The 24,151-nt window shown below is 39.1% G+C and overlaps 1 protein-coding gene across 1 annotated transcript; it reads left to right on the top strand.

Annotated features, from left to right (window-relative positions):
* Window positions 1-5,600: 5,600 nt before the first annotated feature.
* Window positions 5,601-23,811, top strand: PSAT1 (phosphoserine aminotransferase 1). Its single transcript, XM_030512532.1, has 9 exons — window positions 5,601-5,752; window positions 7,961-8,021; window positions 9,194-9,263; window positions 10,349-10,554; window positions 12,171-12,343; window positions 13,387-13,556; window positions 16,505-16,633; window positions 19,009-19,146; window positions 19,783-23,811. The coding sequence occupies exons 1-9, from the start codon at window positions 5,693-5,695 to the stop codon at window positions 19,886-19,888; spliced, it is 1,113 nt and encodes a 370-aa protein (XP_030368392.1). The 5' UTR covers window positions 5,601-5,692; the 3' UTR covers window positions 19,889-23,811.
* Window positions 23,812-24,151: the final 340 nt, after the last annotated feature.

Here is a 24,151-nt window from a genome sequence, read left to right as displayed (position 1 = left end):
TTTTTCTTCCCCCAGCATTAATTTCCAGTGTATTGCAATGGAAGTGGAAAAAATGGGTTTAGGGCAGACAGCAAGTTACGCTTAACACTTGTGTTGGTATGACATTTCCAAAGGCAGTGGAAGTTTTGGATTAAAAAATAAGCCTAGAAACATGTCTACCAGAAATATTTAAATACAGTCCTTAATGCTATGGCTGTAGATCATAGAATAATACATGTTGGAAGGGACCTCTAGAGGATGTCTAGTCCAATTCAGTTAGGTTGTTCTCAGGACCTAGAGAAATGTGAGAACATTAAAACTAAAAGCATATTATTCTTTTAAAACTACTGGGGTTTGCCCCCAGCTTCTTATTTCTGTCCTTTTTCACAGGCAGCTGATTTGCTTCTGAACTAAGGCACAGACTAATGTAGACTTTGATTTGCCTCATGAGGCATAGAAAATCATTTTGTTTTGCACCAGGAATAATAATAAGATGCACTTCAGTACAGCCTTGAAAAAGAAAGCGGTATCTTTCTTTATGTTTGTACACTTGCCAGAGTGCCATGAGAAGGCAGTCAGTCAAGAGCCGAATATAATAATTACATCTTTCCTTCACTAACTACTGTTTCGTATATAAATGGGAGTACTGTAAAATTCAACTTGTTAGGAAGGGTTGTAGAGATGAGGAAGATGTTAAGTATTGAAGGAAATTTTAGGAAAGGTGTTTTAAGCAACATAAAATTTGCATTTGGAAGAATGAAACAACTTAAACTGTAGTTCAGGGTTTAAGCTTAAGTCATTTGGTTCAACAATGGATGTGAATTCTGTTTTTGAATGAACCAGTCAATTTTATTTCCTTAAAATAACTTTTTTTTGACTTTTTTTTCACATGCATGTGGTTTTGTCAGTCCTGATTTGTAAAAGAAATTTCTGAAATTGCAGTAGTGAGCTCTGACATACAATGTTTATCTTCATGAGAGATTCAGATGTTGAAAACGCATTACATTGTGCAGTGGTCATGAACAGATGCCTTTTTAAAAACCATAAAATTTAAATATTTTGCTTTTATTTCAATATTTACAGTGTTGGCTTAGATTTTGAAAGATCATAATATTTTAGTCTGTTTGGTGTGGACTTTTCTTGGCATCGTGTATTCCATTTGCAGAATGAAGGGGACAGAGGGTGATAGAGCAGGGGAAGGTATTTTTCAGATAGGGAAACTAGGCACGATAATTTGGGCTGAGCTGGGGAGGGGAAAGAATACTGCTTAACTTTCTTTTCTACGCTGTCATGAGAGTTCTAGAACAGATTGATCTGTAGAAACACCTGACTCCAGTTGCTTGACAATGATGAAGAAATTAATGAACTCTCCCAATAGAAATTTTCTGCTGAGCAAATAGCATGAGATTGCCTTAGCTATTGCAATATTGCACAAATAATTGCACATGAAAGTACATTATTTATGCAGACTTTGATACTTCAGAATAATAGCAGGTAATATATTTACACAATTTTTTAGATATTCTCCCAATCATTTGAGAGCTGTTGCTTCAGTCATGATTCTTTGCTTGTGAGTTTGATTTGATAGAATAATTACATGCAATCAGGTTCTTCAGCATTAAAATGCTGTGTGTTCCCTTTTTAAAGTTAAAACTCTAAATCTAGTCACTATGAAATAGTAGATAAAATTATAAATTCAAAAGTGTTAGGATTTGTGAGGTTAGGAATTACAAATCTGCTATTTGTACCTAAAAATACCATAAAGAACTTAAATCGGTTTTTATATAGTATGCCTATAAGCAGGTGGCATAAATACCTTTTATGTTATACTACATAACATATGTATTTGCTTTTAAAGTATGAACTATGTCAAAAATTGTAATTTAAAGCAAAATTGACCAGACAGTATATAATTTAAATGGGCATGTTTTTTTTCAACGGGTGCTTTTTTCATTAAGTACTAACGTACTTAACCGTGTTTCTTTTTTTCTCCCCCCCCCCCCCCCCCCTTTTTTTTTCTCTTAATCAGAAATATGAAGGATTCACCATCTCGTCACTGGTGCTGTTGTGTTGCACTCTTACTGTGAGAACCTGGAGTGCATACTTTATATGTAGTTGAGTGTTGGATCTGAAGTCTGTAGAGATAATGGATGTAAGTCACCTATGGAAAAGTTTTTTAAGGCTATCATTAATATCTCAGAAGTTTCAAGGTTAAAGCATTTTAATAAAAAGTGAGGAAAAAAATGTATAATACATACATTTTAAGTGATTATGAAACCATTTTACCCTGAGGTTAGATATAAACTGTTTCAACCTCTTGCTATTAGTTAATGTTTTACACATTTGTCTCTGTTCTTGTTTAACAAAAAAAAGCCTGAAATCAATATGCCACATTTGCTAGAGAACATTACTTAAAAAAAATCAAGCATTTTTTTTTCTGCCTTTATTTGGGCTTTCCAAAAGTTACTTTTCACACTTAACAATTGCAGTTTTGGAGCCAGATAATAATTTGGAGACAGATCTCTGAAAAACAGAATAACCCCCAAACCCTTGTCTGAACTACCTCCATCTGTTTAAAGTCCCACTAAAATCTGCAGGTCTTGCTAGTTTGCTGGACCAGACATCTCAGCTGCCTACTGACACAGATGCCAGGTTGCTATGTAGTCAGCATTGTTTGACTTTTAATAGTGACGTCAGTTTGTCGGTTATTGTACCGAACAGGTAACTTGTGCACTTGCTCTCCTTGAGTGAGCTGATTCTGTTCCAGCAGCAGTTGATGTTTTTTGTGTCCAGCATAAGTCACGATGAACCACATAAAAATCCACTGAAAACTCAGAAACTATTTAGATATTACACTGTTTTTTTGCTTGTTCTGTTTTATTTTTCCAGTTGCATCATAGTAAATACAGCACTCTCCACTGTTGTATTAATTATGCAAATTAATGTTAACCTGCAGAGATTTGTGGCACTTGAAGGATCCGGTGCTCTGTCCAGTGCTAGAAGCCAGAAGCATACTTGGAAGTCACGGTTTACAAAAGCTTGTATTTTATATTGGGTGACTGTGAATATTGACATAATGGATTTCTGATTTTTTTTTTTTGATATAACAAAAATATTAAATCAGAATTGCTGTCAGCAAAATACTAAAATAGGAGAAATCTCAGTTCAATAGAAACAGTACTCTAACATGGCCTTTACCATTTATCTTCATTCTCTGCAACTTGGGTTGGAGAATAATAATAATCCCTTGCATGTAGTAAAAATGGACTATTTTCTTTCAGGAAACTTTCTGGTTTATACATCTGTATCGATTTTTATTTACTCACCATCATGGAGAATGTGAAATGAATTTTCTAAAGGTCTGGGTGGCCACGCTTCCAGCACAGTTGTCCTCTGTTCTCATGGGAGCTGTCATTTTTCACTCTTCTGGCCAGGATGGGATTTTCCTGAGTGAAAAAATCACAATACCATGTATTTACTCCCTGTGCTCTGAGCCTATACTAGCACTAGCATGCCTGGTTTGTGGTTTTGTGTTCCAGCTCTTTGTGCTACACTTTTAATTCCAAATTTTTAATTTACCTTGTGGTTTGTGCCACACAGTTAAGATTCGAGACTAATTCTGCTAGCATGTTGAATTACTTCCCCGTAGCAATGGCCAGGCTGCCTGACCTGAATCACCAACCTAAGCTATTTCTGACTGTTTCCACTGTGCCTTCCTACTTTCCCACAACAGATTGGAGTTCAAAGCTGCCCCTCTGGGCAGATGTAGGTGGTCTGGGTTTAATACTGGGAAAAGCCCATACGAGGCGCTTTAACCCTGTTTCTGTCTGAGACTCGAGTAGAAATAACCATATTATAGTTACATCTGTGTTGTTGCTGAACATTTTAGTAGATGCTTCTATTTAATTAGAACTAATTTTAATAATTAGAATGAATGTAGTCATTTTAGGTGGTGTGGCTTGAGACCTACTTTAAAAATACCTTAGCGTTTTGAAGAGAATGTATCGAGCCTGTAATGTCTGTGAAGTTTGCTATTACCGCTTTAGAACTGAGGTAATTTCTGGTGTCTGAAAGCAAGTTTGGTAGGTTTTTCTTAAGCTAAAGCCATTATTGAAATGACAGTTATCTTTGCTCTAAAACCACTATCTCTGTTTACAATCTTTAAAAACAGCAGAAAACTTGCATTAAGTTGAAAGTCTGTTAACTAGACACCAGATCAGGCTGTACTCTGTAAATTCTTTTTATCATTCTAGGTATGGCCTGGCTTGACAGGAAAAGGAATAAATTCAAGTAGCCAGTATTTATTCAGTGGAATAATTAGTAATGAAAAATGACGTTTTATCTAAATCTCAGTATTCACAAAATAATGCACATAAAACCTTTGGGGGGGGGGGGGGGAGCTGATTTTGTATGCAGCCTGTTAATGTTGATGATAACTGGGTGAACACACATGGGACTAAAGTAGGGCCAGCATTATGGGTTACACTGGGCAGACCGAAGTGTCCGAGAGCTGTGCTTTATACCCCTATGTATGAGAATCTCATCCAAGATAGTAGAAAATTATGGGACTCTGTAAAGCCCATCTGTTTTCAATCATACTTAATGGCTTGTTTTGTCAAAAGTTATTTACTGCTACTGCCTTTAAAATAACTTCTGAAAACTGATTGTAAGGCAGTATGTCTCTCACTAGAACAGTTAGAAGAAATTGAATGAGCTAAATCTTTCCTTCAGTTACAACAGTTTAGTTGTATTAACCCTATGTTTTCAATGAACTTAGATCAAGGCATCTGTGGAAAGAATGGTTTAGTATTTAGGGATATTAGCCAAGGATTTGGCAGACCTCAAGGCAAGTCCCAGCTCTGCTATCCATTATGTGACATGAAGTTTCACAGCTCTCTTGTTTTTATTCCCTAAGAAATCCAAATAGCAATTTGCTGGCAGTGGGCTGTTTGGGGAAAGAGCGTACAACATGCAGGTACTTCTTGGATTAGTGAGGGTAAGGATACTGCTCCTCTGCCAAGAAAGAATTTCATACAATCATAGGTTTGGGTTGGAAGGGACCTTAAAGTCATCCAGTTCCAACCCCCTGCCAGGGGCAGGGACACCTCACACTAGACCAGGTTGCTCAGAGCCCCATAAAACCTGGCCTTAAGCGCTGCCAGGAATGGGGCAGCCACAGCTTCTCTGGGCACCTCTTTCAAGATGAAATGCCACCTGAAATTCATTGTAACTATGGATTGCTGGTTTTACTTTCTTGTGCATTCATACACATCGCTTTTGGAACAAGTGTCCAGCTCTGCAACAGCAGCAACTCCATGGGGGAAAACCACAAGAGAGTTACTGTAGGATACGCTGTCTGTCTGTCTACCCATCCACCCAGTGAAACCCTGGCGAGGTTCGCTGAGGCTTTCCAGGCGCAAGGCGCATTTAAACCCCTCTCCTCGCTTTGAGTCCTTGTCCGCAACCCGCCCCTTCTGCCGCCTTGGGCTGAGCGCAGCCGGGCGACGGGTCAGGGACCGCGGCGAGGGGAGGCGGTGGCCCCGCGCCCCGCCCCGCCGGCCTCATCACGCTGCCAATAGGCGGCCGGGGGGTGCCCGCCCCTGGGGTGTGTGCGGCAGCAGCCAATCGGCGCGCCGGCCGCGGGGGGTTTATACCGGCGGGGCAGCCGGGGCGGCTGCTGGGCGGTGGCAGCAGCGGCGGCGGGTGCGGCATCATGGAGAGCGGGCGGCAGGTGGCGAACTTCGGGGCCGGGCCGGCCAAGCTGCCGCGCTCCGTGAGTAGGGGCCGGGGCCGGGGCCGGGGCCGGGGCCGGGCCCTTCCCGGCGCGGGCCGGGGCGTGGCGGTGGATGTCCGGCCGTGTCGTGCCGGCGCTGCGCGCTGAGGGGGCTCTCACCGGGAGGAGGCGGTGGGTGCCTGCCGGCCGGCGGGCGCCGGGTGCACAGCAAGGGCTGAGGAGGCTCTAGTGAGTAGTAATAAAACAGAATTACCCGCAGAGCGGGGAAATTTCGTTTCTTCGGCCCGTCCCTACCCAGTTAAATGCCCTGTTAGTGGGTGTTTTGGAAACTCGCCCTAATGTGGCTTTAGAATTGCTCGCCCCGAGTTGTTTATCTGATCACATGGTCGTTCGTGAAGAGTTTCGGGTCTTTTGTATCAGCTTCGGGATGAGGAGTAAGTCCTCGGATGCACACGGGTAGCTGTGTTGAGTGTGTTACTTGTCAGCTGATAAACAACATGGTAATTCCCTGAGAAGTCTTTATTTAACAAATGTTAATGAGTGCAGTGTAGGCTCAACCCTCCGGAAAGTTGCATCAGCAGCTATGGATTATCCAGTCACATATGGAGAGGGGGTGGTTTATGCCAGATTTTGTGCATCTGACTTTCAATTTAAGAGTTATGGATTGTGGAGATCTTTCATTGTTTTCTTAGTTTCCTTCATAGCTTTCTTCATTATTTTATGTGCTATTTGTTTAACAGTTTTCATTAGGTAAACAGAGGTGCTGCGCAGCAGCGCTTTTTTTGGTTTGTTTTTCTTCTCTCTTCTCGTTCTCCTGGGAATGTCCTTTGTAGGTTATGCTGACAAGAAATTCGTTGTTCTGTCTTGAACTTTGGTTCCAAGAGGGCTCTTTGAAGAACTGCTGCAGTATCCAGCTCTCTGCCACAGAGTACTGAAAGCTGGGCACAGGGAGGGAGGAGAGCACAGCTAACTCCGTAGTATTAATCTGGTTTTCCCTATGGAAAACGCAGTACTCTTACATGGACTTCTGTATCACCTCGATTGTTTCACTTTGATTCTGGGCTGAAGTGCTCGGGCTTACCGAAGAAAGTGGACGGAGCTCTTTGTGGCTATTATAAGGCATATCATAAACGTCTTTTGCAACGCATGTGCCGAAGAATATTACTGACAGAATTGGATTTTATCAAGTGGTTCAACAAGCACTTTCTTCTAATAAACTGTGTGCCCCCATTGACTTTTTTTGCCTCCTCTGACATGAATACGCTTGCATGTGAAACATGATGGTTAAAACTGCACAATCTCTAACATCAAAAGCAGCATAGTTGTTTCTAGTTGACCTCTTGGTGTCCAGCTGCTACAGTTGACAGGCCATGCAGATGCCCTGTCAGCAAGGTAGATCTCTTGTTCCTGCAACTCTTGGGAGCACTTCTGTGGCTTTTCGGCAGGTCCTGGGGTGCATGCGCACAGTGCTTGTTTAGGCGGCTTTTCTACTGGGGCTCCCTCTCCTACTACTGAGAATGTTCCAACTCACACAGTAACTTGCTGAAATTGGAAGCTGCCAATCTAATGGACAGAATGTAATTCCATTTTGTTGATACTCGGGCTATGGGAGAAGACAGAATAACAGAAGACTGAAACAGCAGATTACATGGCTAGGGCTTTTAGGAGTCCCCTGTGTTTCCTGGTCGTCTCAAAACTTTGCTTGATTTCTTTCTTAACTTTCAATGGCATAGAGAAGGCTCATCTTCAGAAAGTGTGGGACTTCATTCTTGTCCTGTGGGGTCAGTTTGAGGTATCCAGTTCCCCATGGTAACTGTTTTCTTTTATGCTTTCCTCATCACCTTGGTTGTTCTATTTGCACAAGTCAAGTGAAAGACACAGGGTGGAGGGGTGGATATTTAAGATGGTTGCTTAGAAAGAGTACACATGGAAGTACTAAGTGTTCTGTAAGAGGCTGGAAGTTCCATCTAACTCCTAGAAATCATCCTCAAATCTGGAAATATGGCCGTTGAAATCATAATTTAAAATACAGTCTCCACAACAAGCATTTGATTTAATTATGCTATCTTACGAAAAGCCTTCGGCTACTAAACACAAGAAAATTATATTGGTGACTATACTTCTGTTAATCTCACTTAAGTGTCAGGTTATTGCAATATGGAGCAGCTGGCATATGCAGGATGCACTGGGGTCTCCAGATAGTGGAAAATTCCCTTCATTTATTTGTGGATTTTTTTCTTTTGTCAGGTATTACTAGAAGCACAGAAGGAATTGGTGGACTACAAAGGACTTGGTATAAGTGTTCTTGGTAAGACTGAAAAATATAGATTTTTTTTTTTGTTGTTGTTAGAATTTAGATGTTTAACAAATTGTTTAATAAAACTTTTTCATCTTGGTATGTCAACTCTTTTTCTTTACTAATACCTTATTCTGCTACTATGTATATTCAGAGAATACTTTTTCACACTGCTTTTCTACCATTCATCAGACCATAAAGTGATACATAGCCAGATGTTTAGTGATCCAAACAAAGGACTAAAGAAAAAGAAAGACAACTAATCATATTGAGGACATTAGTACTTTTGGACTGCTAGGCAGGGATATCAATGTGTATATATGTATAAGCAATATATATAAAAATATATCTATAAAATACTATATGTGTATACACATATTATCCACAGATATACACATGCTATATGTATGTCTATATGTAGATACCATACATAGGATCTTATATACTGTGTGGCAGAACACTTCAGATACACTTGATGTATAGCATCCTTCCCATTAGGAAGGCAATGCTGTCGTGTCATAAGGAGGAAGTGTCTTCTGCACCATATGGATACCTGACTGGCTTTTCAGCTCCAGTTGCACAAAAACTTTACGCAAGAAGGTGGTCAGCATTTTACTAGTTCTGCCAAACTGTTCATTTGCTAGAAATAGAATGTGCACCAGTCTGCAGGATTTGGATTCATGTTTAAGTTGTACGCTCTTACTGATAGAAGGAAGCATATGGATTTAATAAAAGGAATTAGTAGTAAGTGTGCTTAATATTTAATTAGGATTGCGGTGTGAAGAAGCCTTGCTAAGAATAAAAGAACAAAACAAACCACTACACCTTACTATATATTTGCTACAGCATAACTAGCAGAAAAATTCTTAGAGTGAGGAAAAACTGCACCTTCCTAGGGAGTATTTTTTTTCTCACAAATGTAGTTGTTCCTGGGGGTAGTAAGGTGGATGCCAAATGTGAATGGGCTGGGTTTGCCTGGGTCTGGGCAAGATTGGAGGTATAAGCCTTCTGTAGGTGTTTAGGAAGGCTCAGCAATAAGAGTAATATGACTTGAAACTGGGAATGGGACTTTCAGGAATTTTAGGTCTATAGCATAAAAGTTTTAAAGCTTAACACAATTTTTAAATAACATTAATGTATTATCTTTTTGTTTCATGTTATTTCTTCTTTCTTTTCCACCAAAGAAATGAGCCATCGGACCTCAGACTTCACAAAAATTTTAAATACAGCTGAAAATCTCATTCGTGAATTGCTGTAAGTCAGTTACTTCATGCTTATTTTTGTGCTAGTTGCACCAGTAATGACGAATGTGGAGACCATTCCTTGAAAGCACTCGTTTACGGGGGATGGATTGCCTTTTGTTTTAGATGCTGTGTCTGATAGAGTAATGTTGGAGAGGACACTGGTCTTCTGTTTGTCTGATGCTGATTCATTTGGATGTGGCAAAGGGCTTTTATTAGGTTAAGATGCTTTTTGTATGTCTGCTACACACTGATTAGTTGCCTTTCTTCTGAAACTTTAATTTTTGTCACCTTCATAGAATTAATGAAGGGCATCAACTTTCTTCAAGAAATAAGTGGAAACAATGGAAATCAGTTCTCTAGTGGTATAGAGGTGATCTGTACATTACATATTTTAGAATCACTGAGCAGGAGCCCTTTTCCTATTTGTAGTGTGACATGTTTTTCAAAGTTTGAAAGAAATATATTGTATATTAGAATTAATGTTCTCATAGTAGCTTACAATATTGGTCACCTCATATAAAAGCTTGACTGTCAATCACAGGCAGAATTATTGGCAGAGGGGTTTTAATAATTAGTTTGAAAAAGTAATTTTTGTTACTGTGTGGTCAACTCCTTATGGCACTTACTCTACACGTATGGTTTACTATAGTTGCACTTGCACCTAAAGGGCCTCAAAGCTGAGTTCTACTGTGAGCACTTCTGTCTGAAGTTCATGGCCTGACAGAAAAGCCATGAAGTGAGCAGTAGACAAAATTACAACTGAGCATTAATTCCACTGCAATATCTTCTAAGTTTGTGTGTACTATGATAGTAGGGCTATTCAGGAGCAAATTTATTTGATGATATCCAAGGGGGGGGAAACTCGTTTTCATCAAATTTTTATCAGTAAAATGTATAGCATTACTCTTAATACTGAAGTTGTTAGTGAAGACCAGTGCTGAGGTAAGTTAATGGGATTTGTTCTAACCTCTTGGCAGACTCTTCTAAAATGACAGTGTTTTTCCTCTGTTGCTGTATGCTGTAAATGCGTAATATCAAGTAGTATGCATCCTGTGTCTTCTGGGAATAATGTAGATGGTTATTTCTTGCGTGCAGAAATGTACCAGAAAACTACAAAGTCCTTTTCCTCCAAGGAGGTGGATCTGCTCAGTTCAGTGCAGTCCCACTTAACCTTATTGGTTTAAAGGAGGGAAGACATGCAGATTATGTGGTTACTGGAGCTTGGTCAGCAAAAGCAGCTAAAGAAGCAGAGAAGTATGCCAAAGTGAATATCGTTCATCCAAAACTAGGAGCCTATACAAGTAAGTTGATGATTACATCTGTTCATATGAATGCTTAGCTTTTTGAATCACTCTAAAAAACAGTCCAACTCGGCTATTAGGTTATTCAGTGTTAACTAGTTAGAGTTGACTGTCCAGCACTCAAAAGATTGCCTGCCACATCTCCCTATGTTCATCACTGGGAGATCTGTTAGATGTCTTAACATTCTCCACCAGAAAAGAATTGTGAAACTAGGCTGATCAGATTGCAGAAAATAAGTTGCAAGAAGCAAATGTTTATTGGTAGGGAAGTGGTCTGTGCTGTCTGATTTTCTTTTTTTCTTTTTATATTTTTTGTTTGTTTGTTTGTTTGACTGAGTTCTTAAGCTATTTGCAGGGATATTGCAAAATATTTCAGTTTTACAAGTACACTCAATGAGATTGCTGTGAAATTCAGAAGCATGTCTGGTATCTTTACCTTGTTGGCCCAGGAGATGGGAGACCTGTATTCTGTTACCTACTTTCAGGGGTTCCCAAATACTTGTCTTCCCCACCCATGTGTCGTGGCAGTCAGTTAGCTCTGAAATAGAAGAGGCATTTCAGCTCTTCCTCTGGAAGCTTGTTACTGGACATAACATAAGCTGAATGAACACAGTGTAGAAGGAAGAAAAAGGTTAACTGTAACTGAGGCGTTAGGAGTTTTTATGAGACAGTCTGTGTCAAGAACTTAAGTGCATAATTTGTATATACGTAAATAATTCTTGGGGAAGGGACACCTGAATTCTGGTTTCTACTCCTCCTAGTCATGCTCACTTGTCTTCCCTTTGGACCTAATTATAGCATTTGAACTGGGAAGAGTGGCAACAGGAAAGACAAAGAATATCCACATGAGTTAGTATATTAACAGGTGATTCGGGCACAAACTTGGAAGATCATTTTATATCCTTTGAGGCACAGGAAGGAATTCAACCTACAACTTCCAGTTGAGGGAGTGTATCCACCATTTGGCAGCTGTAGATAAGGGGAGAGGCAGTAAGTGATGATGGAGGCCATAACAGCACTTCTTCCCTGTGTGTTTTGGAGGAGAGAAGAAAGAAAGAGCAACCATTTGTTCTTTGCAAAACCTGTTCCGTGCTGTCAGGGCATGCCTGTATTTTGCCTGTTGACAGAGGAAATACTAGTTTTGCAAATCAGTTGCAAAGCTTACGTGGGAGGTAGGTAGATAAACTTGTGTTCAGCTTGGGCAAGACTGAAATGCTGCTGGGGATCCTCAGAAATGCAGCTTTGGAGAACTTTGCCAGTGAGAATCTGAAGGATACTTGGACCCAGTGCCTCAATTCTCTGAAATGCTGTTTTGGACCCTGCGGCAGTAGTTTTCAGTCTGGGATTGCAAACCTGATTAAAATCCCTTGAGGAATAAGGGCTGGAAATTAGAAGGGCATTTGCAAGTTTAATGGTGGCTCATCATAGAATTTTTGGAATGCACTGATGTATTTCATTTGCAGATAAATTATGTCTTCCTAGTAACAAGATAATTAATGCTTTATACTGCAAAATTGTTCTAGGTTTGCACTTAAGTCTTGTGTTAAAGTAAAATTACATGCCAGGAAAAAACCTTATCTCCAGTGACCTTTGGTTTTCTTTTTTGTCTGTCTCAGACATTCCTGACCCAAACACTTGGAATCTTAATCCAGATGCATCCTATGTCTATTACTGTGCTAATGAGACTGTTCATGGTGTGGAGTTTGACTTTGTACCCGATGTCAAAGGAGCAGTCTTGGTTTGTGATATGTCATCAAACTTCTTGTCCAGACCTGTGGATGTTTCCAAGGTACAGTGTTGGACACAGTGGCTGCACAAAGCATTTTCAAACTTGAAAGCATATAATTAGACAGTCTGGGTGGCTGGAAATGCTGAGCAGTGTAATTCAGGACCTCATGTTTTGTTGATTTTTGTATCTGATAGTGAATACAAATTTCAAAATTTAAAATTCAAAGTTTGAGATTTCAATGCCTACCTGTTCTTTTCATTTTTTCTAGTAAAACCAGGTTGAACTATGTTGAAATTGTTCATGTTAGTAGCTGTCCAAGTTTGTCTACTGTGTGGTCTTCACTGATGGCTGTAGCTGGAAAAGATACCTTCTGAATCATATTTAGTCTGTAGATAGTGTATATGTATGGATGTAGCAGGGTACTGTGAATCAGAGTTTTTGATCCTGCCCCTTACATGGAAAATCTGTAACCCCTTTTAAGCTTATAAAGCTCCCTATGCCTCACAACTGCTGTATCTGTTTTATAGACAATACAGAGGCAGAACACAGTACTTACGTTTGTGAAGTGTGTTAGGAGTGGGAACTGTTACTGACCACTGAGGTATCATGTTTTACCTTTCTTATCTGTGTGTAGCAAAAAGAAGGGGCAATTGTTAGTGCATTCGTCTTGGTCTTTCCTGATCTGCCTTTTCAAACAGGTAGATTATATGATGCTCTGAAATACCAAATTGGTTGAAAATACCATGATCTATGTATGAATTTATTTTAGTAAATTTGCTTGGAGTACTGTGAAATTGGGACAGGCTGCCTTGAGAATTATTTGTGGCTACTAAATAAACATTTAGCAAATCTTTGGGAAATTTATTGTTCCTCAGTTGAAAGAAGATAGATGACTCTAATAACAGACATGCATGGGATAACAACTGTAGCTGTAACCGCACTTTGAAATCAGAACTTCTAACTCTTCTTTGACTCACAAGTTGCATATTTTCAACACATTCTCCAAGCTATTCAGCTGACTTGTACCCTGTTGTGTAATGTATTAATCAGTTGCAAGATCTACTAGTGGCTGTATGTAGCAAGTCCTTCTTTTCTTCTGTTAGTTTGGAGTGATTTTCGCTGGTGCTCAGAAGAATGTTGGCTGTGCTGGAGTTACTGTTGTAATAGTACGTGAGGACTTGTTGGGATTTGCACTGAAAGAATGCCCTATAGTACTGGATTACAAAACGCAAGCAGTGAACGGCTCTTTGTACAACACTCCACCGTGCTACAGGTAACTTACCCTGCTATTTAAGATCCCCTGTTTGGCAAGCAACTGCACTGCCATCTGCTGCTCTTATTGAGATAAGTTTCACAAACTGAGTACTGCCTTACCGTGTTTCACAGGAAACCTGTGAAAACATGGGAAGTGTCCAGCCACATGACTGTGGCTTGAGCCACATGTAGCAGGCTTTGAGGTAGCCTAGTGGGACTCAGCCATAAAGGACATAGTATTTTTAGAAGTAAATATTATAAGTCCTAATTCCATTGTGAAAGATTCAGGATCCAATTTTGGCTTTTATGAACTTGTCAATTCAGTGGTAGTGCTTCTGTCACTTGCAAGTGGGTAATTTGGCACTTAGTCTTGCTTCTTGAACGCTCAGTACAGATTTGATTTAATTTGTTCCTGATGTTTTTCTCGGTGTTTGAACCTCCAGATCCCTATCTTTGCTATAAATAATAGTAAATGTTATTTTTAAAAAATATTTCTTGTTCTAGCTACACCATTTATTACTGTTGGTTTTGAAATTAAACTGCAAAAGGTTGTTTGTTTGTGATACTAATTGTATTTCTGAATCTGCTGATTCTTACTACGTAAGTAACAGAGGCAGTTATTTTAATTTATCAGAACAGTAAATCTCATAAGCATACGTTTATGCCAGATTTTACAATGCACAACTCATTTTCCCAGGCAGCATGCATAGTGTAAAGCATGTAGTGCTGTAATGGTGTACTCTGGCTGTCAGTCTGTCTGCACTTGTCAGCTGGGTACACACAGTGTCCTTAGGGCTGCTGTTAGGACAAGAATTTACCTTAAAATGTTTCCAGATTTTTGTAGTTTTTCTGCATGTTGCCTTAACACGGGCTGTGTGTCTCTCTTCCCAGTGATTGAAAAGCCTATATTCTGTGATTGATTATTTTCCTGGCTGCCAAGTCACACATTCTGGTTTGGACACTGTGTACTTGCACATGCTAGGCTTTAAATCCAGCCATTCATGTTCTCCAAGTACAAAGCTATTTCCATTTGAAAAGTTCTACTTAATCTCAGCACTTAGACCAGAGGAGCAACACTGTGTTCAAGAAGCAAACCAAATGAAATTCTGCAGCTTTATTTCAGCCACTGCAAAGAACTTCTGAGAAGAACGTGCTGCTTTAGCTGTAACTCAGCGTGTCAGTAGCATCGACAAGGTAGTGGGAGATTAAGGAAGCTGAAAATAAAGTTAAACTAGCAGTCTTTCTCCCTTTGGATCACTGCCTTGCCAGATTTCACTCCATGCTACAGACCCACATCGAAGTACACTCCAGGATCCAGAATGTAACACAGACTGAAATGTTGGCAGGGTGCACATCTGTTTGGCTTGGCTCAAAATGCCTGTTCCAGTTCCTGCAAGGAACTGGCAAAGGTTCTTGCTTCTTTTTTTTCCTCAGCTCTTTTCCTTGCACTCTCTAATGGCCTGCTGGCAAACAGGCAGGAAATATTAACTGAATTTGCAAAAGCTACTTCAGCAGGATGTTAAATTAAATTAAGGTGATGCTAATGGCTTTAACCTCTTGGCACTCCAGAGCTTGACTCTTTGACCCTGATCTGCTTTGCTAAAATTAACAATAAATTTGCTATAAAAATCTCATTTCCAACCTCCAGAGTGCATTTTGCATTTAAAATTGCTCCAGAAACATTACTTCAACATGAAAGAAGGATAAAAGATTTCAGCTGGCTGGGTTTTGTGGATGACTCTAAGGCTGACTTTAAACTTTGCTTATCCAAGAAGCTTCACTTAAGGAAGTGAGGGCAAGAGGTGAATGTGGCCCTTATTTTTGGCAAGGGCATAGGCTTTGCTTATAGGGTAGTCGATAGTGTACTATCATAAATGTATCGGGATTCTGCTCTTAAAGCTACAAGGTGCTTTCTGTAAAAGTCAGTCTACAGTGTTTCTGCAGTGTTCAAACATTTGATGCTGGCATCCCCATAGAAATTAAAAGTAGCAAAGTTTAAACCAGCCTCCTGCTATGTTTGTGTTAGGGAAATGTGTAGGGTAATGTTCTCTGAGCACTCCATTGGAATGTGTAATGAAGGGATTAATGGAAGCAAACTTGTTGGGAATATGCCATAAAAACTTGTGAACAGGTTTTTTTTTTTGATGTAAAGTGTTGTAGTCGTGGGAAATGCCTGACCTTGAACAAGCTGAGTTTTGTAGCTAAAGCACAAGGGCAAAAGGCCTCAGGGATTTTTTTGTGCGGTGCTTTGTAACTAGCATTGAAACACTAATACACCCAAGCCACCTGATGCCAGTAGGCTTCCAGATCTCTGCTTAGAACTTGAATGGTAATGAATAATCAAGTGTGATATAGCATTATTTGTTTCACCAAACTTCAGTGTTCATGTGCAAAAGGTCTTTTTAGACAGAAATGGGATTATAATTTTTATTTTTAATGTTTAAAAATATGATTAGATTTCTGGTATTATTAATGTACATACATTTGAGGTTCACTGCTGTATCTTTGCTAATGTAACTGTGCAGGGTGGATGCTACTTGCTTTTGCATTACCTCTGCCTCTTTCTAGGACTTGACAGGCAGTTGTGTGGTCATGGAACTGGCAGTCCATGCAGCATCTCTGGGGATGTCCTGGCGAGCCTAGCAGGGCTGCAGGAAACCTGCAGGACTTGTCCTTCTGTGGTGCAAAGGAGGAGGTTTGGTACGACAGATTTGTGTAGCATTTGAATTTCAGGATACTTTATCTGTGTCCAAAAAATATCGCCTGCTTCAAATTGTCATTATTTGTAAAATACTCCAGATTCTGGCTTGTTAAGCACTCTAAAACCAAAAATATCGTTTTGTTACTGAAACCTTTTGTGCACTATTAAACAGGACTGTGTTTTGGGGTTTTTTTTGTTTGTTTTTTTTTTTTTTTTAAATTTGTTTTTTAATAATCTAACTGAAAAAGTGTTCTTTCCTCTTGTAGTATTTATATCATGGGACTGGTGCTGGAATGGATAAAGAATAACGGTGGAGCTGCAGCTATGGATAAACTTAGTTTAATCAAATCACAAATGATTTATGATATTATAGACAAATCTAATGGATTCTATGTGTAAGTTGCTATGCTTTCCACCTTGTTTTCAACATTTGTTGCAGAACCAAGCATTCATAACTTTTAAGACTCTGGTTGCAGCATATTTTTAAAGTTACCTTCTCAGTATATAGAAATTCCTGTAGGATTACTTGTGCAAAACATTCACTTGGTCACTATTTGTTCAAACTATTCACTCAACAAGGATGAGTCTCATTCCAGTAGGAAGCTATTTCAAGTTATACTGTACAGGTCAGCTGTGAAGCATATTAATAATCTATGTTCTAAAGTTAATAAAATGCAGGAGCCTAGGAGAGGACTATACAAAAACCAGATATAGAGCTTGTGGTTAGTATGCTTACTGAATCTCTTGCAGGCCAAAACAGAGAAAGTGGCTTGTAAGAAACTGCAGTGGCCACTTTTGCATCACATCCTTCCTACTGTCTCTTTCAGTAGTCAGACTCTGCTTTTTCTCTGTCAAGCAGAGAATTTCAATTAGCTAATTATGCTGTGTTCTCAAACAGTTCTGAAATAGAAAGAGGAAGATCAGACCTAGATGTAGTAAAAATGTAATACAGTTTATTTTCCTCAGTTATTTTTTATGTTTTTCCAAAGCAGACTTAACTCTCCAATTTTTACATGTTGTTGCAAGGTACTTTTAAGCTCATAGGACCCAATATATGTGTAGTTAAAAGCAGATGTTGTAATTTGGAATAACTGTAATGCTTGCCAAGCTCAAACTAATAACTGACTGTGAAACTGCAAAATATTTCCCTTCGCTTTCAGTATAAAATCCACATTTTTGGGACATAGTAACTTTCAAGCCAAAGTTCGGATAGGGCAAATTAAATTTGGATTTTAAATTAAAGCTGACTGTAACCTTAATTGGCAGGGATATAGTTTCATGGTAATATTTAATACATTTTGCTTATTCATTTAATGAGAACGGCTTTGCCTTTAGCATTATCATGATCAGGACTGTGATCCTACTCTACTGAAATCCTGAGGGTTTTTCATAAACCTCAGTAAGCAAATGAAGCCTTGAAAAAACATTTTGTGACAAATAGAAATCTGTTTCTGGCAGGTTGGTCTGTGAGGGGGAAATGCAATGCAGATGGGATGGTAAACATTGGGAAGGCAAAATGGAGCAGTAAATGTCTTGCTAAGCAATACCTTTAAGACTGGAATTTTTTTTGTTCTATCTGTGACTAAAAGGAGGATTTACCTGAAGCTGCTTTCTCAGCTGTAATGTGCCACCTAATCTGTGGTATGCCTCACTGGTTAAGCAGTGTGACAAGCCATTTAGCAAATGGAGACTTTCTTCCACAAAGTGCTGTGTGCCATTTGCAGTTTGCTTTCCAAATTCCGTGCACTGACTGAGTTACACAGGATTGCCTTATAGTAACTGGATCTTCTGAAAGCTATAGCATAGCTACAGTTTTGCAAATATGGGAATGCTTATATGCATAGCCCTTTTTGAAAAGTATTTTCCTGGTTGCATCTCAAGTAGAAAACTTGCAAAGGCAAATAGTATGATTGATCTTTTTTCTCATGAAAATGGATATATCTGTACAAAGGAACCAAGGGAGGAGCTGAAAAATAATGATACCCATTCTTTGTCAAATAGAATAATAATAGGTATGAAACTTGCATGCAGTTTATGAGAACTAATTCCTAATGAGTCCTTGTAAGAAACTGCATCACAGCCTTAGGAAAGAATAAATCTGGAGGCTTCATCTCTGCTTTGTAACTAGACGCACTAAAGAAAAATATTTAAATCACCCCCCCCCCCCCACCCTGTTCTTACCTTCATAAAATAATTGAAGAGAAATTCTGCTTTAAATGTATCTTAAATTATCTAGTTTAGATTAAAGGGAATTTTAAGAGATTAAAGAGCTGTGATGCAACTTATATGTTGTGGCCATGTATGCAATACAGTGCAATCTCTATTTGAGATGTTCATGATTCTGAATACTGATGTAGAAGGTGGACTGAAACCACTAACAGAAGTCTCTAATGTCCTTATACTTCCTTTAGCTCTGAGGAAGCTGCTTGAGAGTTAGTCAAAGTTCACTGTAACTAATCTCACTTACCCTAGGGAATGTAACTGAGACTCCTGTGGGTGGGGTGGTGGTTTTTAGTATGCCTCCTGTGCATTCTTCTGGGGCAATTTTGAGTATGCCAGGAGGGGTTAATAAGCCTTCCACTTACTGTTTCTGTTAGTATACTTGGTTAAAGGAAGGTTGCTTTCTTTCACAGAAAGTAATGACTTTTCGGCTATGGAGGAATGACTTTGGTGATAAACAGATGAAATTTCACTTTCTGAAAGTATATATAGCTGAAAATGTAAAATTAGCACAAAACGGATTAATCATCACATTCTACAACTTCTCTAGGTGCCCCGTGGAGAAGAAGAACCGAAGCAGAATGAATGTCCCTTTCCGTATTGGCAGTACCAAGGGTGATGAAGCACTGGAAAAGAAATTTCTTGAGAAAGCTGTGGAGCTCAACATGATATCTCTGAAAGGGCATCGGTAAGCATTAGTCAGATGAATCCCTTTCCTGTGCAGAATAAACTGTTACTACAGTGATGTAGCAGCAGGCTTGTGCATTGACTTACCAGCCTTTCTTGCCCACAAACTGTTCCTTATACTGGTTTGGCATCGCTTGGGAATAGCAGTCTGAGAGAGTAGTAGAGACTGTAACCAGAGACTGCTAGTGGCTCAGCTACTGCTGAGGTGTGGTGGGCTTCAGAGAGCTTTCTCCTCAATTCTGCTGTCTTCTCCAGTTTGGTAAACCTGGCTTTGTGCAAATGCCAAAGAAGGTGACTCTTGAGGTCAGATTCTGTTGTTGTATAAAGCTTTTCATTGCGTACCTTGTCTGCCTGGTTGCAAGAGTTCCTTCCCATGTTCAGTGGTGTTTATGGGATTAAAATGGATAGCTTTTTGATGTCATAGGGCTACAGTGTTAGAGCTATAAATAACTAAAAAACACTGAGTTTCTCTAGATTGCAAGCTTGCCATAAAGACTTAAATGTTGCTTCTTATTCACATAAAACGTGAATTTTTACCCCTTTCGAGGAGGGGTAGGTAAAAATATCTGTGAATGTTATTAATGTCTCTTTTTAGAATATGCAAAACCTTTCTATTTTTTTCCTCTTTTCAATTCAGATCTGTGGGAGGAATCCGTGCCTCTTTATACAATGCAGTGACTGTAGAAGATGTTCAGAAGCTTGCAGCATTCATGAGAAGCTTCCTGCAGATGCATCAATCATAAATGCTGATGGGTTAGAACCATGCTGCACATCTATGGAATAAAAGCTAAAGGGTTTGAGAGTTACTGTGGTACCACACAGCTATAGCGCACAAGTTATATTTTCTTTCAGTTCCTGTAGCTATTTTAGTTAACTTTAGGGGATTGAAGCTCAATCTTGCAATGACTTTGTAGCCTTGGCTTCACTGAAGGTGAGGATCCCCAAACTGATCAATATCGGTTCCAAAATTTGCAAAACAGTTTTCTAATGTGTAGTTAAAACATGAATAGCATTGTGAAATGCTATGGATCTGAGTCTGATTCTTGCTTCTAGTCACAAATGACTTCTTCAGCAATGCCTTGTTCTCAGTAAATGTCAGGAGACAAAATCTGTCATAGGCTTTCTGCAAAGCTTTACAAATACCCTGTGACTGCACAGTGGAGCTAGAACTAATGTTAAGTGTTCTCTAAGGACATCTAGTTGGTTTATCAGATATAATCTACCAGCAGGAATATAGTTTAGAAGTTAGTGTCTGTGTTCCTAACTTGAGGACCTTGCCTTCAGACTTCTGCTCCCATGCTTGAAGTACTATCTTAATAGTTCCACGTAGCGATACCAATTGTGGTTAAAGTCTGTAAGACTGAGCCTTTTTTCATGTTATCATTTATAGGTTTAAAGCTAAGATGCATGAGTCTGTAATTACATAAATTTATATGTTGTTTATTTCTCTGTGCATTTTGTATGTTAAACTTCTGTAGGTCAATTAATTTTATATTCTTATTTTGGGGTGTGCGTATCTGCTTCTGCCAAAAACTTGGTTTTAATTTGTTAACCTACTGCCAAACTAGATGGCTGTATTCCGCTTGGTGGATCTGCGACTTTCTCTGTACTGACTTCCTAGCCCAAAGTACAGCAGTCTTTCTTGTTTGGTGCTTATAAAATGTCTTCCCTCTAATTGCTCCAGTATTTTCTCTGCCTTTTCATTGCTTCAGTTCTTTACCTTTTTGTGTGTGGGTATTTGCCTAGCTGCAGTAAATACAACTCTTGACTTCTCTGCCTTTTCCTGACACTTCATCCCACTTTTGGCACACCTTTCTCACTCGATCCTTCCAGACTTTGATAGTCTGGGCTAGAGAAGGAACTATGGTTTTATGAAAAGATCTGTTATACTATCCTTAAGTTACTTTTCTTTCTCAGCTTGTGACTTTATTGCCGTTTACCATATAGAGACACTAGCCTCCTACTTTAACTTATGTAGAAGCTATCTGCTAGTGTCATAGTGTTTAGCATTACTGCAGCTGCTTACAGACTGTAAACTCTTTGGTACAGGACTGGAGTTTTCTTATTTTTATGTAACACCAATACAGTAGTAACCATTTAATAATGATAATGATGGACTGTCCCTTTCTTAGTGGAACCTCATAGCAGGTCAGTGGAGTTGTGCTAGGGTTACGTTACACTCCTAGCTGAAAAGTCATTATTTTAACTACTGTTTTGAGATTTTTGTCAACTTAGTGTAATTCAAAGTAATTAAACAAATCAGGCAAAGAAAATAAAACTTAATCACAGCGTGCTGTGAAGTAGCAGTGTGTCTGAAGCTTTTGTTTTTGCCACTTTCTGAAGGATGAGAAGTCGTGCATGATGTGTTAGAGTTTTAGATTCCAGTATCATCCTTTTCCCTAGAAGGCAAGCTTCCCTCATCTATGTTTTATTTCTTTCTGAAAATAACCTTTTCTGTAACTAGCATGGAAACAAGACTATTACTACAAGAAGGCTTCGAGAACTATTTGTACCCTGCCAATGATGAAGATATATTTCAGGTTCCATATTAAGCTTTTTAGCTTTCTTATATTCCACTCTCTCCGAATTTTGTATACTTGCTTTCAACAATATCTGTGGCTTATATCTCTTTTTAAAAGCTACTAAACCTTTCTTTTTTTATAGTAGCTTTGCATTCCTTGTAGCAAGCACACTTTCACGTGTGATTGCAAAAAAGCTTGCACTGCTGTGTGCAGCTGATTCATGACCCAACGGGGGACTTCTTTGTTGCTTCTTAATTATGCCTAGCATCCTGTCAATTAAAGACTTTTTTTCTACCCAGAAAGGCAAAAATCCTGTAAAAGCAACGTGCAGAATGACTAATGTAGTAAGACTAGGCTGAATATTATGTGAGGGGGATGCAAAAAGGCTGGGAAGACTGGAGCATGTGCTGAATGACCTAGTTACCCGAGATTTGTTTGACCCATATGTGCAATACTTCTACCCTTCCAAGCTGTATCCCTGAAAGGTGTAATTAGGGTATTGAGCCATGGTGGACAGAGAAACGCCACTTCCACTCATCAGATTAGTAGGAGGAATTTCAGCAAGGGGTTGCTGAGAGTCCTGGTCTATTTCCCTTAGGTCAGCACTTCCAAGGGGGGTCAATAATTGCAGCGTTTGAAAGTAGGGCTTTTCTTGGTGTGTTACGAATTCTCCTGAGGCATTTAAAGATGCTGTAAAATGGAAGTAGTGGTCTCATCTGAGTTTGTGCATGTAGGGAGAGAATTGTAAGATAAAGTCTTTTCAATGAACACTGCTTTCAATTCCTCTTCTAGTGAGTTGTCTCTATTGCATCTCCTGGCATTTGTGTTTAATTTAATAAAAGCAGTTGCTAGAGTACTCTTTAGTTTGTAGTTTAAAAGTCCCTAGCCACCATCTTAACCAGGCCTGGCCTAAAAAGAGAAAGCTGCTGAGGAGGTTTTGTGCTCCGCCTGTTCCTGCTTGGCACAGTAAGGAGTGCTTTACCCCAGGTGAGAAAACTGTAGATCAGGAAGGTACCCTGTCCCAGGGAACTCCTGTCTGTTGTCAGTGATAGGGTCTTTCCATAGCAAAACCATTTCTAAGCCTGGCATGAAGGAATTAAATAAGTCAGGATTGCCACATCCTTATTTAACTAGTAATTCTAGTGGAGATAAATTATTTGTGTGGACAGTCTTATCCCTATGTCAGCTGACACTCTATTTTCATATTTTTCCTGTTTCTGTTTAGATTAATCCTGGCTTTTTTTCAACTTGTAACTAGTTTAATATTTTTAGATGAGGCCAGGGATGTTTGGATCTAAAAAGTTTAAGCCTATTTTTGATGTTCAAGTAACTGTTTGGAATGAAACAGGAATAAAAGACATCATACACTGATGGATTAGAAGTTGTCAAAGTATGCTGAAAGTGTTATTAGGTCTGGCACTACATTGGTGTATGATTAATGTTTGCTGTATTTCATTCTCTGGATAGAAAATAAAATGAGGGTGAACCTCTTTGTATTTGATAAGGATGTACCTAATTAAAAAGGAACTGTTACAAGGTTTTACATGAAATCAATCACTTGGAAGGAGATATACCCCTTCCTGTGGGTAATTGGACTCTTGATAATTTAAAACCAGGATTCATGACAGTCTGTGATAAATTGGTCCCTTTTAGGCTACAGAAGCTAAGAAGTTATAATTACTGATGGATTACTGAGTGGTTGGAGGAGCATGATCAAAGAGATGCAAAGAGATATACAGAAGAGATGGTGGCTTGTGAAAATGTATTTTGTTTTTTTTGGAGGTTAAAGAATAGATGTGTATCTGACATGACAAAAACAAAAGCTGTGCAGTTTCTGAAATCCAGAAAATCTGAATTCGCTATGCGTAAAAAGCAAAAATGGAGTGTTTGTGCAAATAGATTAATTGCAAAAAAGATATGAAGGAATCATGTAAGAAAAGTTGAAAGTTTGCTAAACTATTATAAGAGAAACTGCCATTAAACGGCTTAGAATTTATAACGCAATGAACAAACCTGAGTATGATTCTTTGTTTTGGTTCCGTGATGTAAACTGAAGATATTTGAGAGATATACTGCTAAAACTAGGGATGGTAGTAATGAACTCTTATTGCTGTATAACCGAATAAATATTCTTCCATAGTGAACACTGTTTTTTTTAACTTGAAACAAACTCTATGAAACTTTCAGATCCTGGTGCTGGGTTTAGTAGCTTGGCAAACCAGAAATAAAGAATTATAAAAGTCAGAAAACTTAGTCCTGGACTTGCACTGCCCTACCACCATAGGGTCACACTGGCTTATGGCTTTTCTTCCGTATCAGGGCAGCCCCAATCACTGCTTTTGGACACATTTTTGTTGTGAAAACAGTCTTAGTGCTGGGCAGGTTTTAATGCTTGTCTCAGTTGTGATTGTGCTTCACCAGATGTCCCTGTACTCAGTATTGCATGTCAGGTCTGGTCCCTCTATCAAGACTGAAATTAAAGGT

The sequence above is a fragment of the Strigops habroptila genome, chromosome Z (assembly GCF_004027225.2).
Source record: "Strigops habroptila isolate Jane chromosome Z, bStrHab1.2.pri, whole genome shotgun sequence".
NCBI classification, from domain to species: Eukaryota; Metazoa; Chordata; class Aves; order Psittaciformes; family Psittacidae; genus Strigops; species Strigops habroptila.
Note: the sequence above shows the minus strand (reverse complement) of the source record. Positions and strands in the feature narration are given on the sequence as shown.

Excerpts from the sequence above, each read along its gene's own strand:
- PSAT1 (XM_030512532.1), top strand. The coding sequence starts at position 5,693 with ATGGAGAGCGGGCGGCAGGTGGCGAACTTCGGGGCCGGGCCGGCCAAG. Across the intron at positions 10,555-12,170 it reads AAAACTAGGAGCCTATACAA|ACATTCCTGACCCAAACACT; the intron begins GTAAGTTGATGA and ends TGTCTGTCTCAG. Across the intron at positions 13,557-16,504 it reads AACACTCCACCGTGCTACAG|TATTTATATCATGGGACTGG; the intron begins GTAACTTACCCT and ends TTCCTCTTGTAG.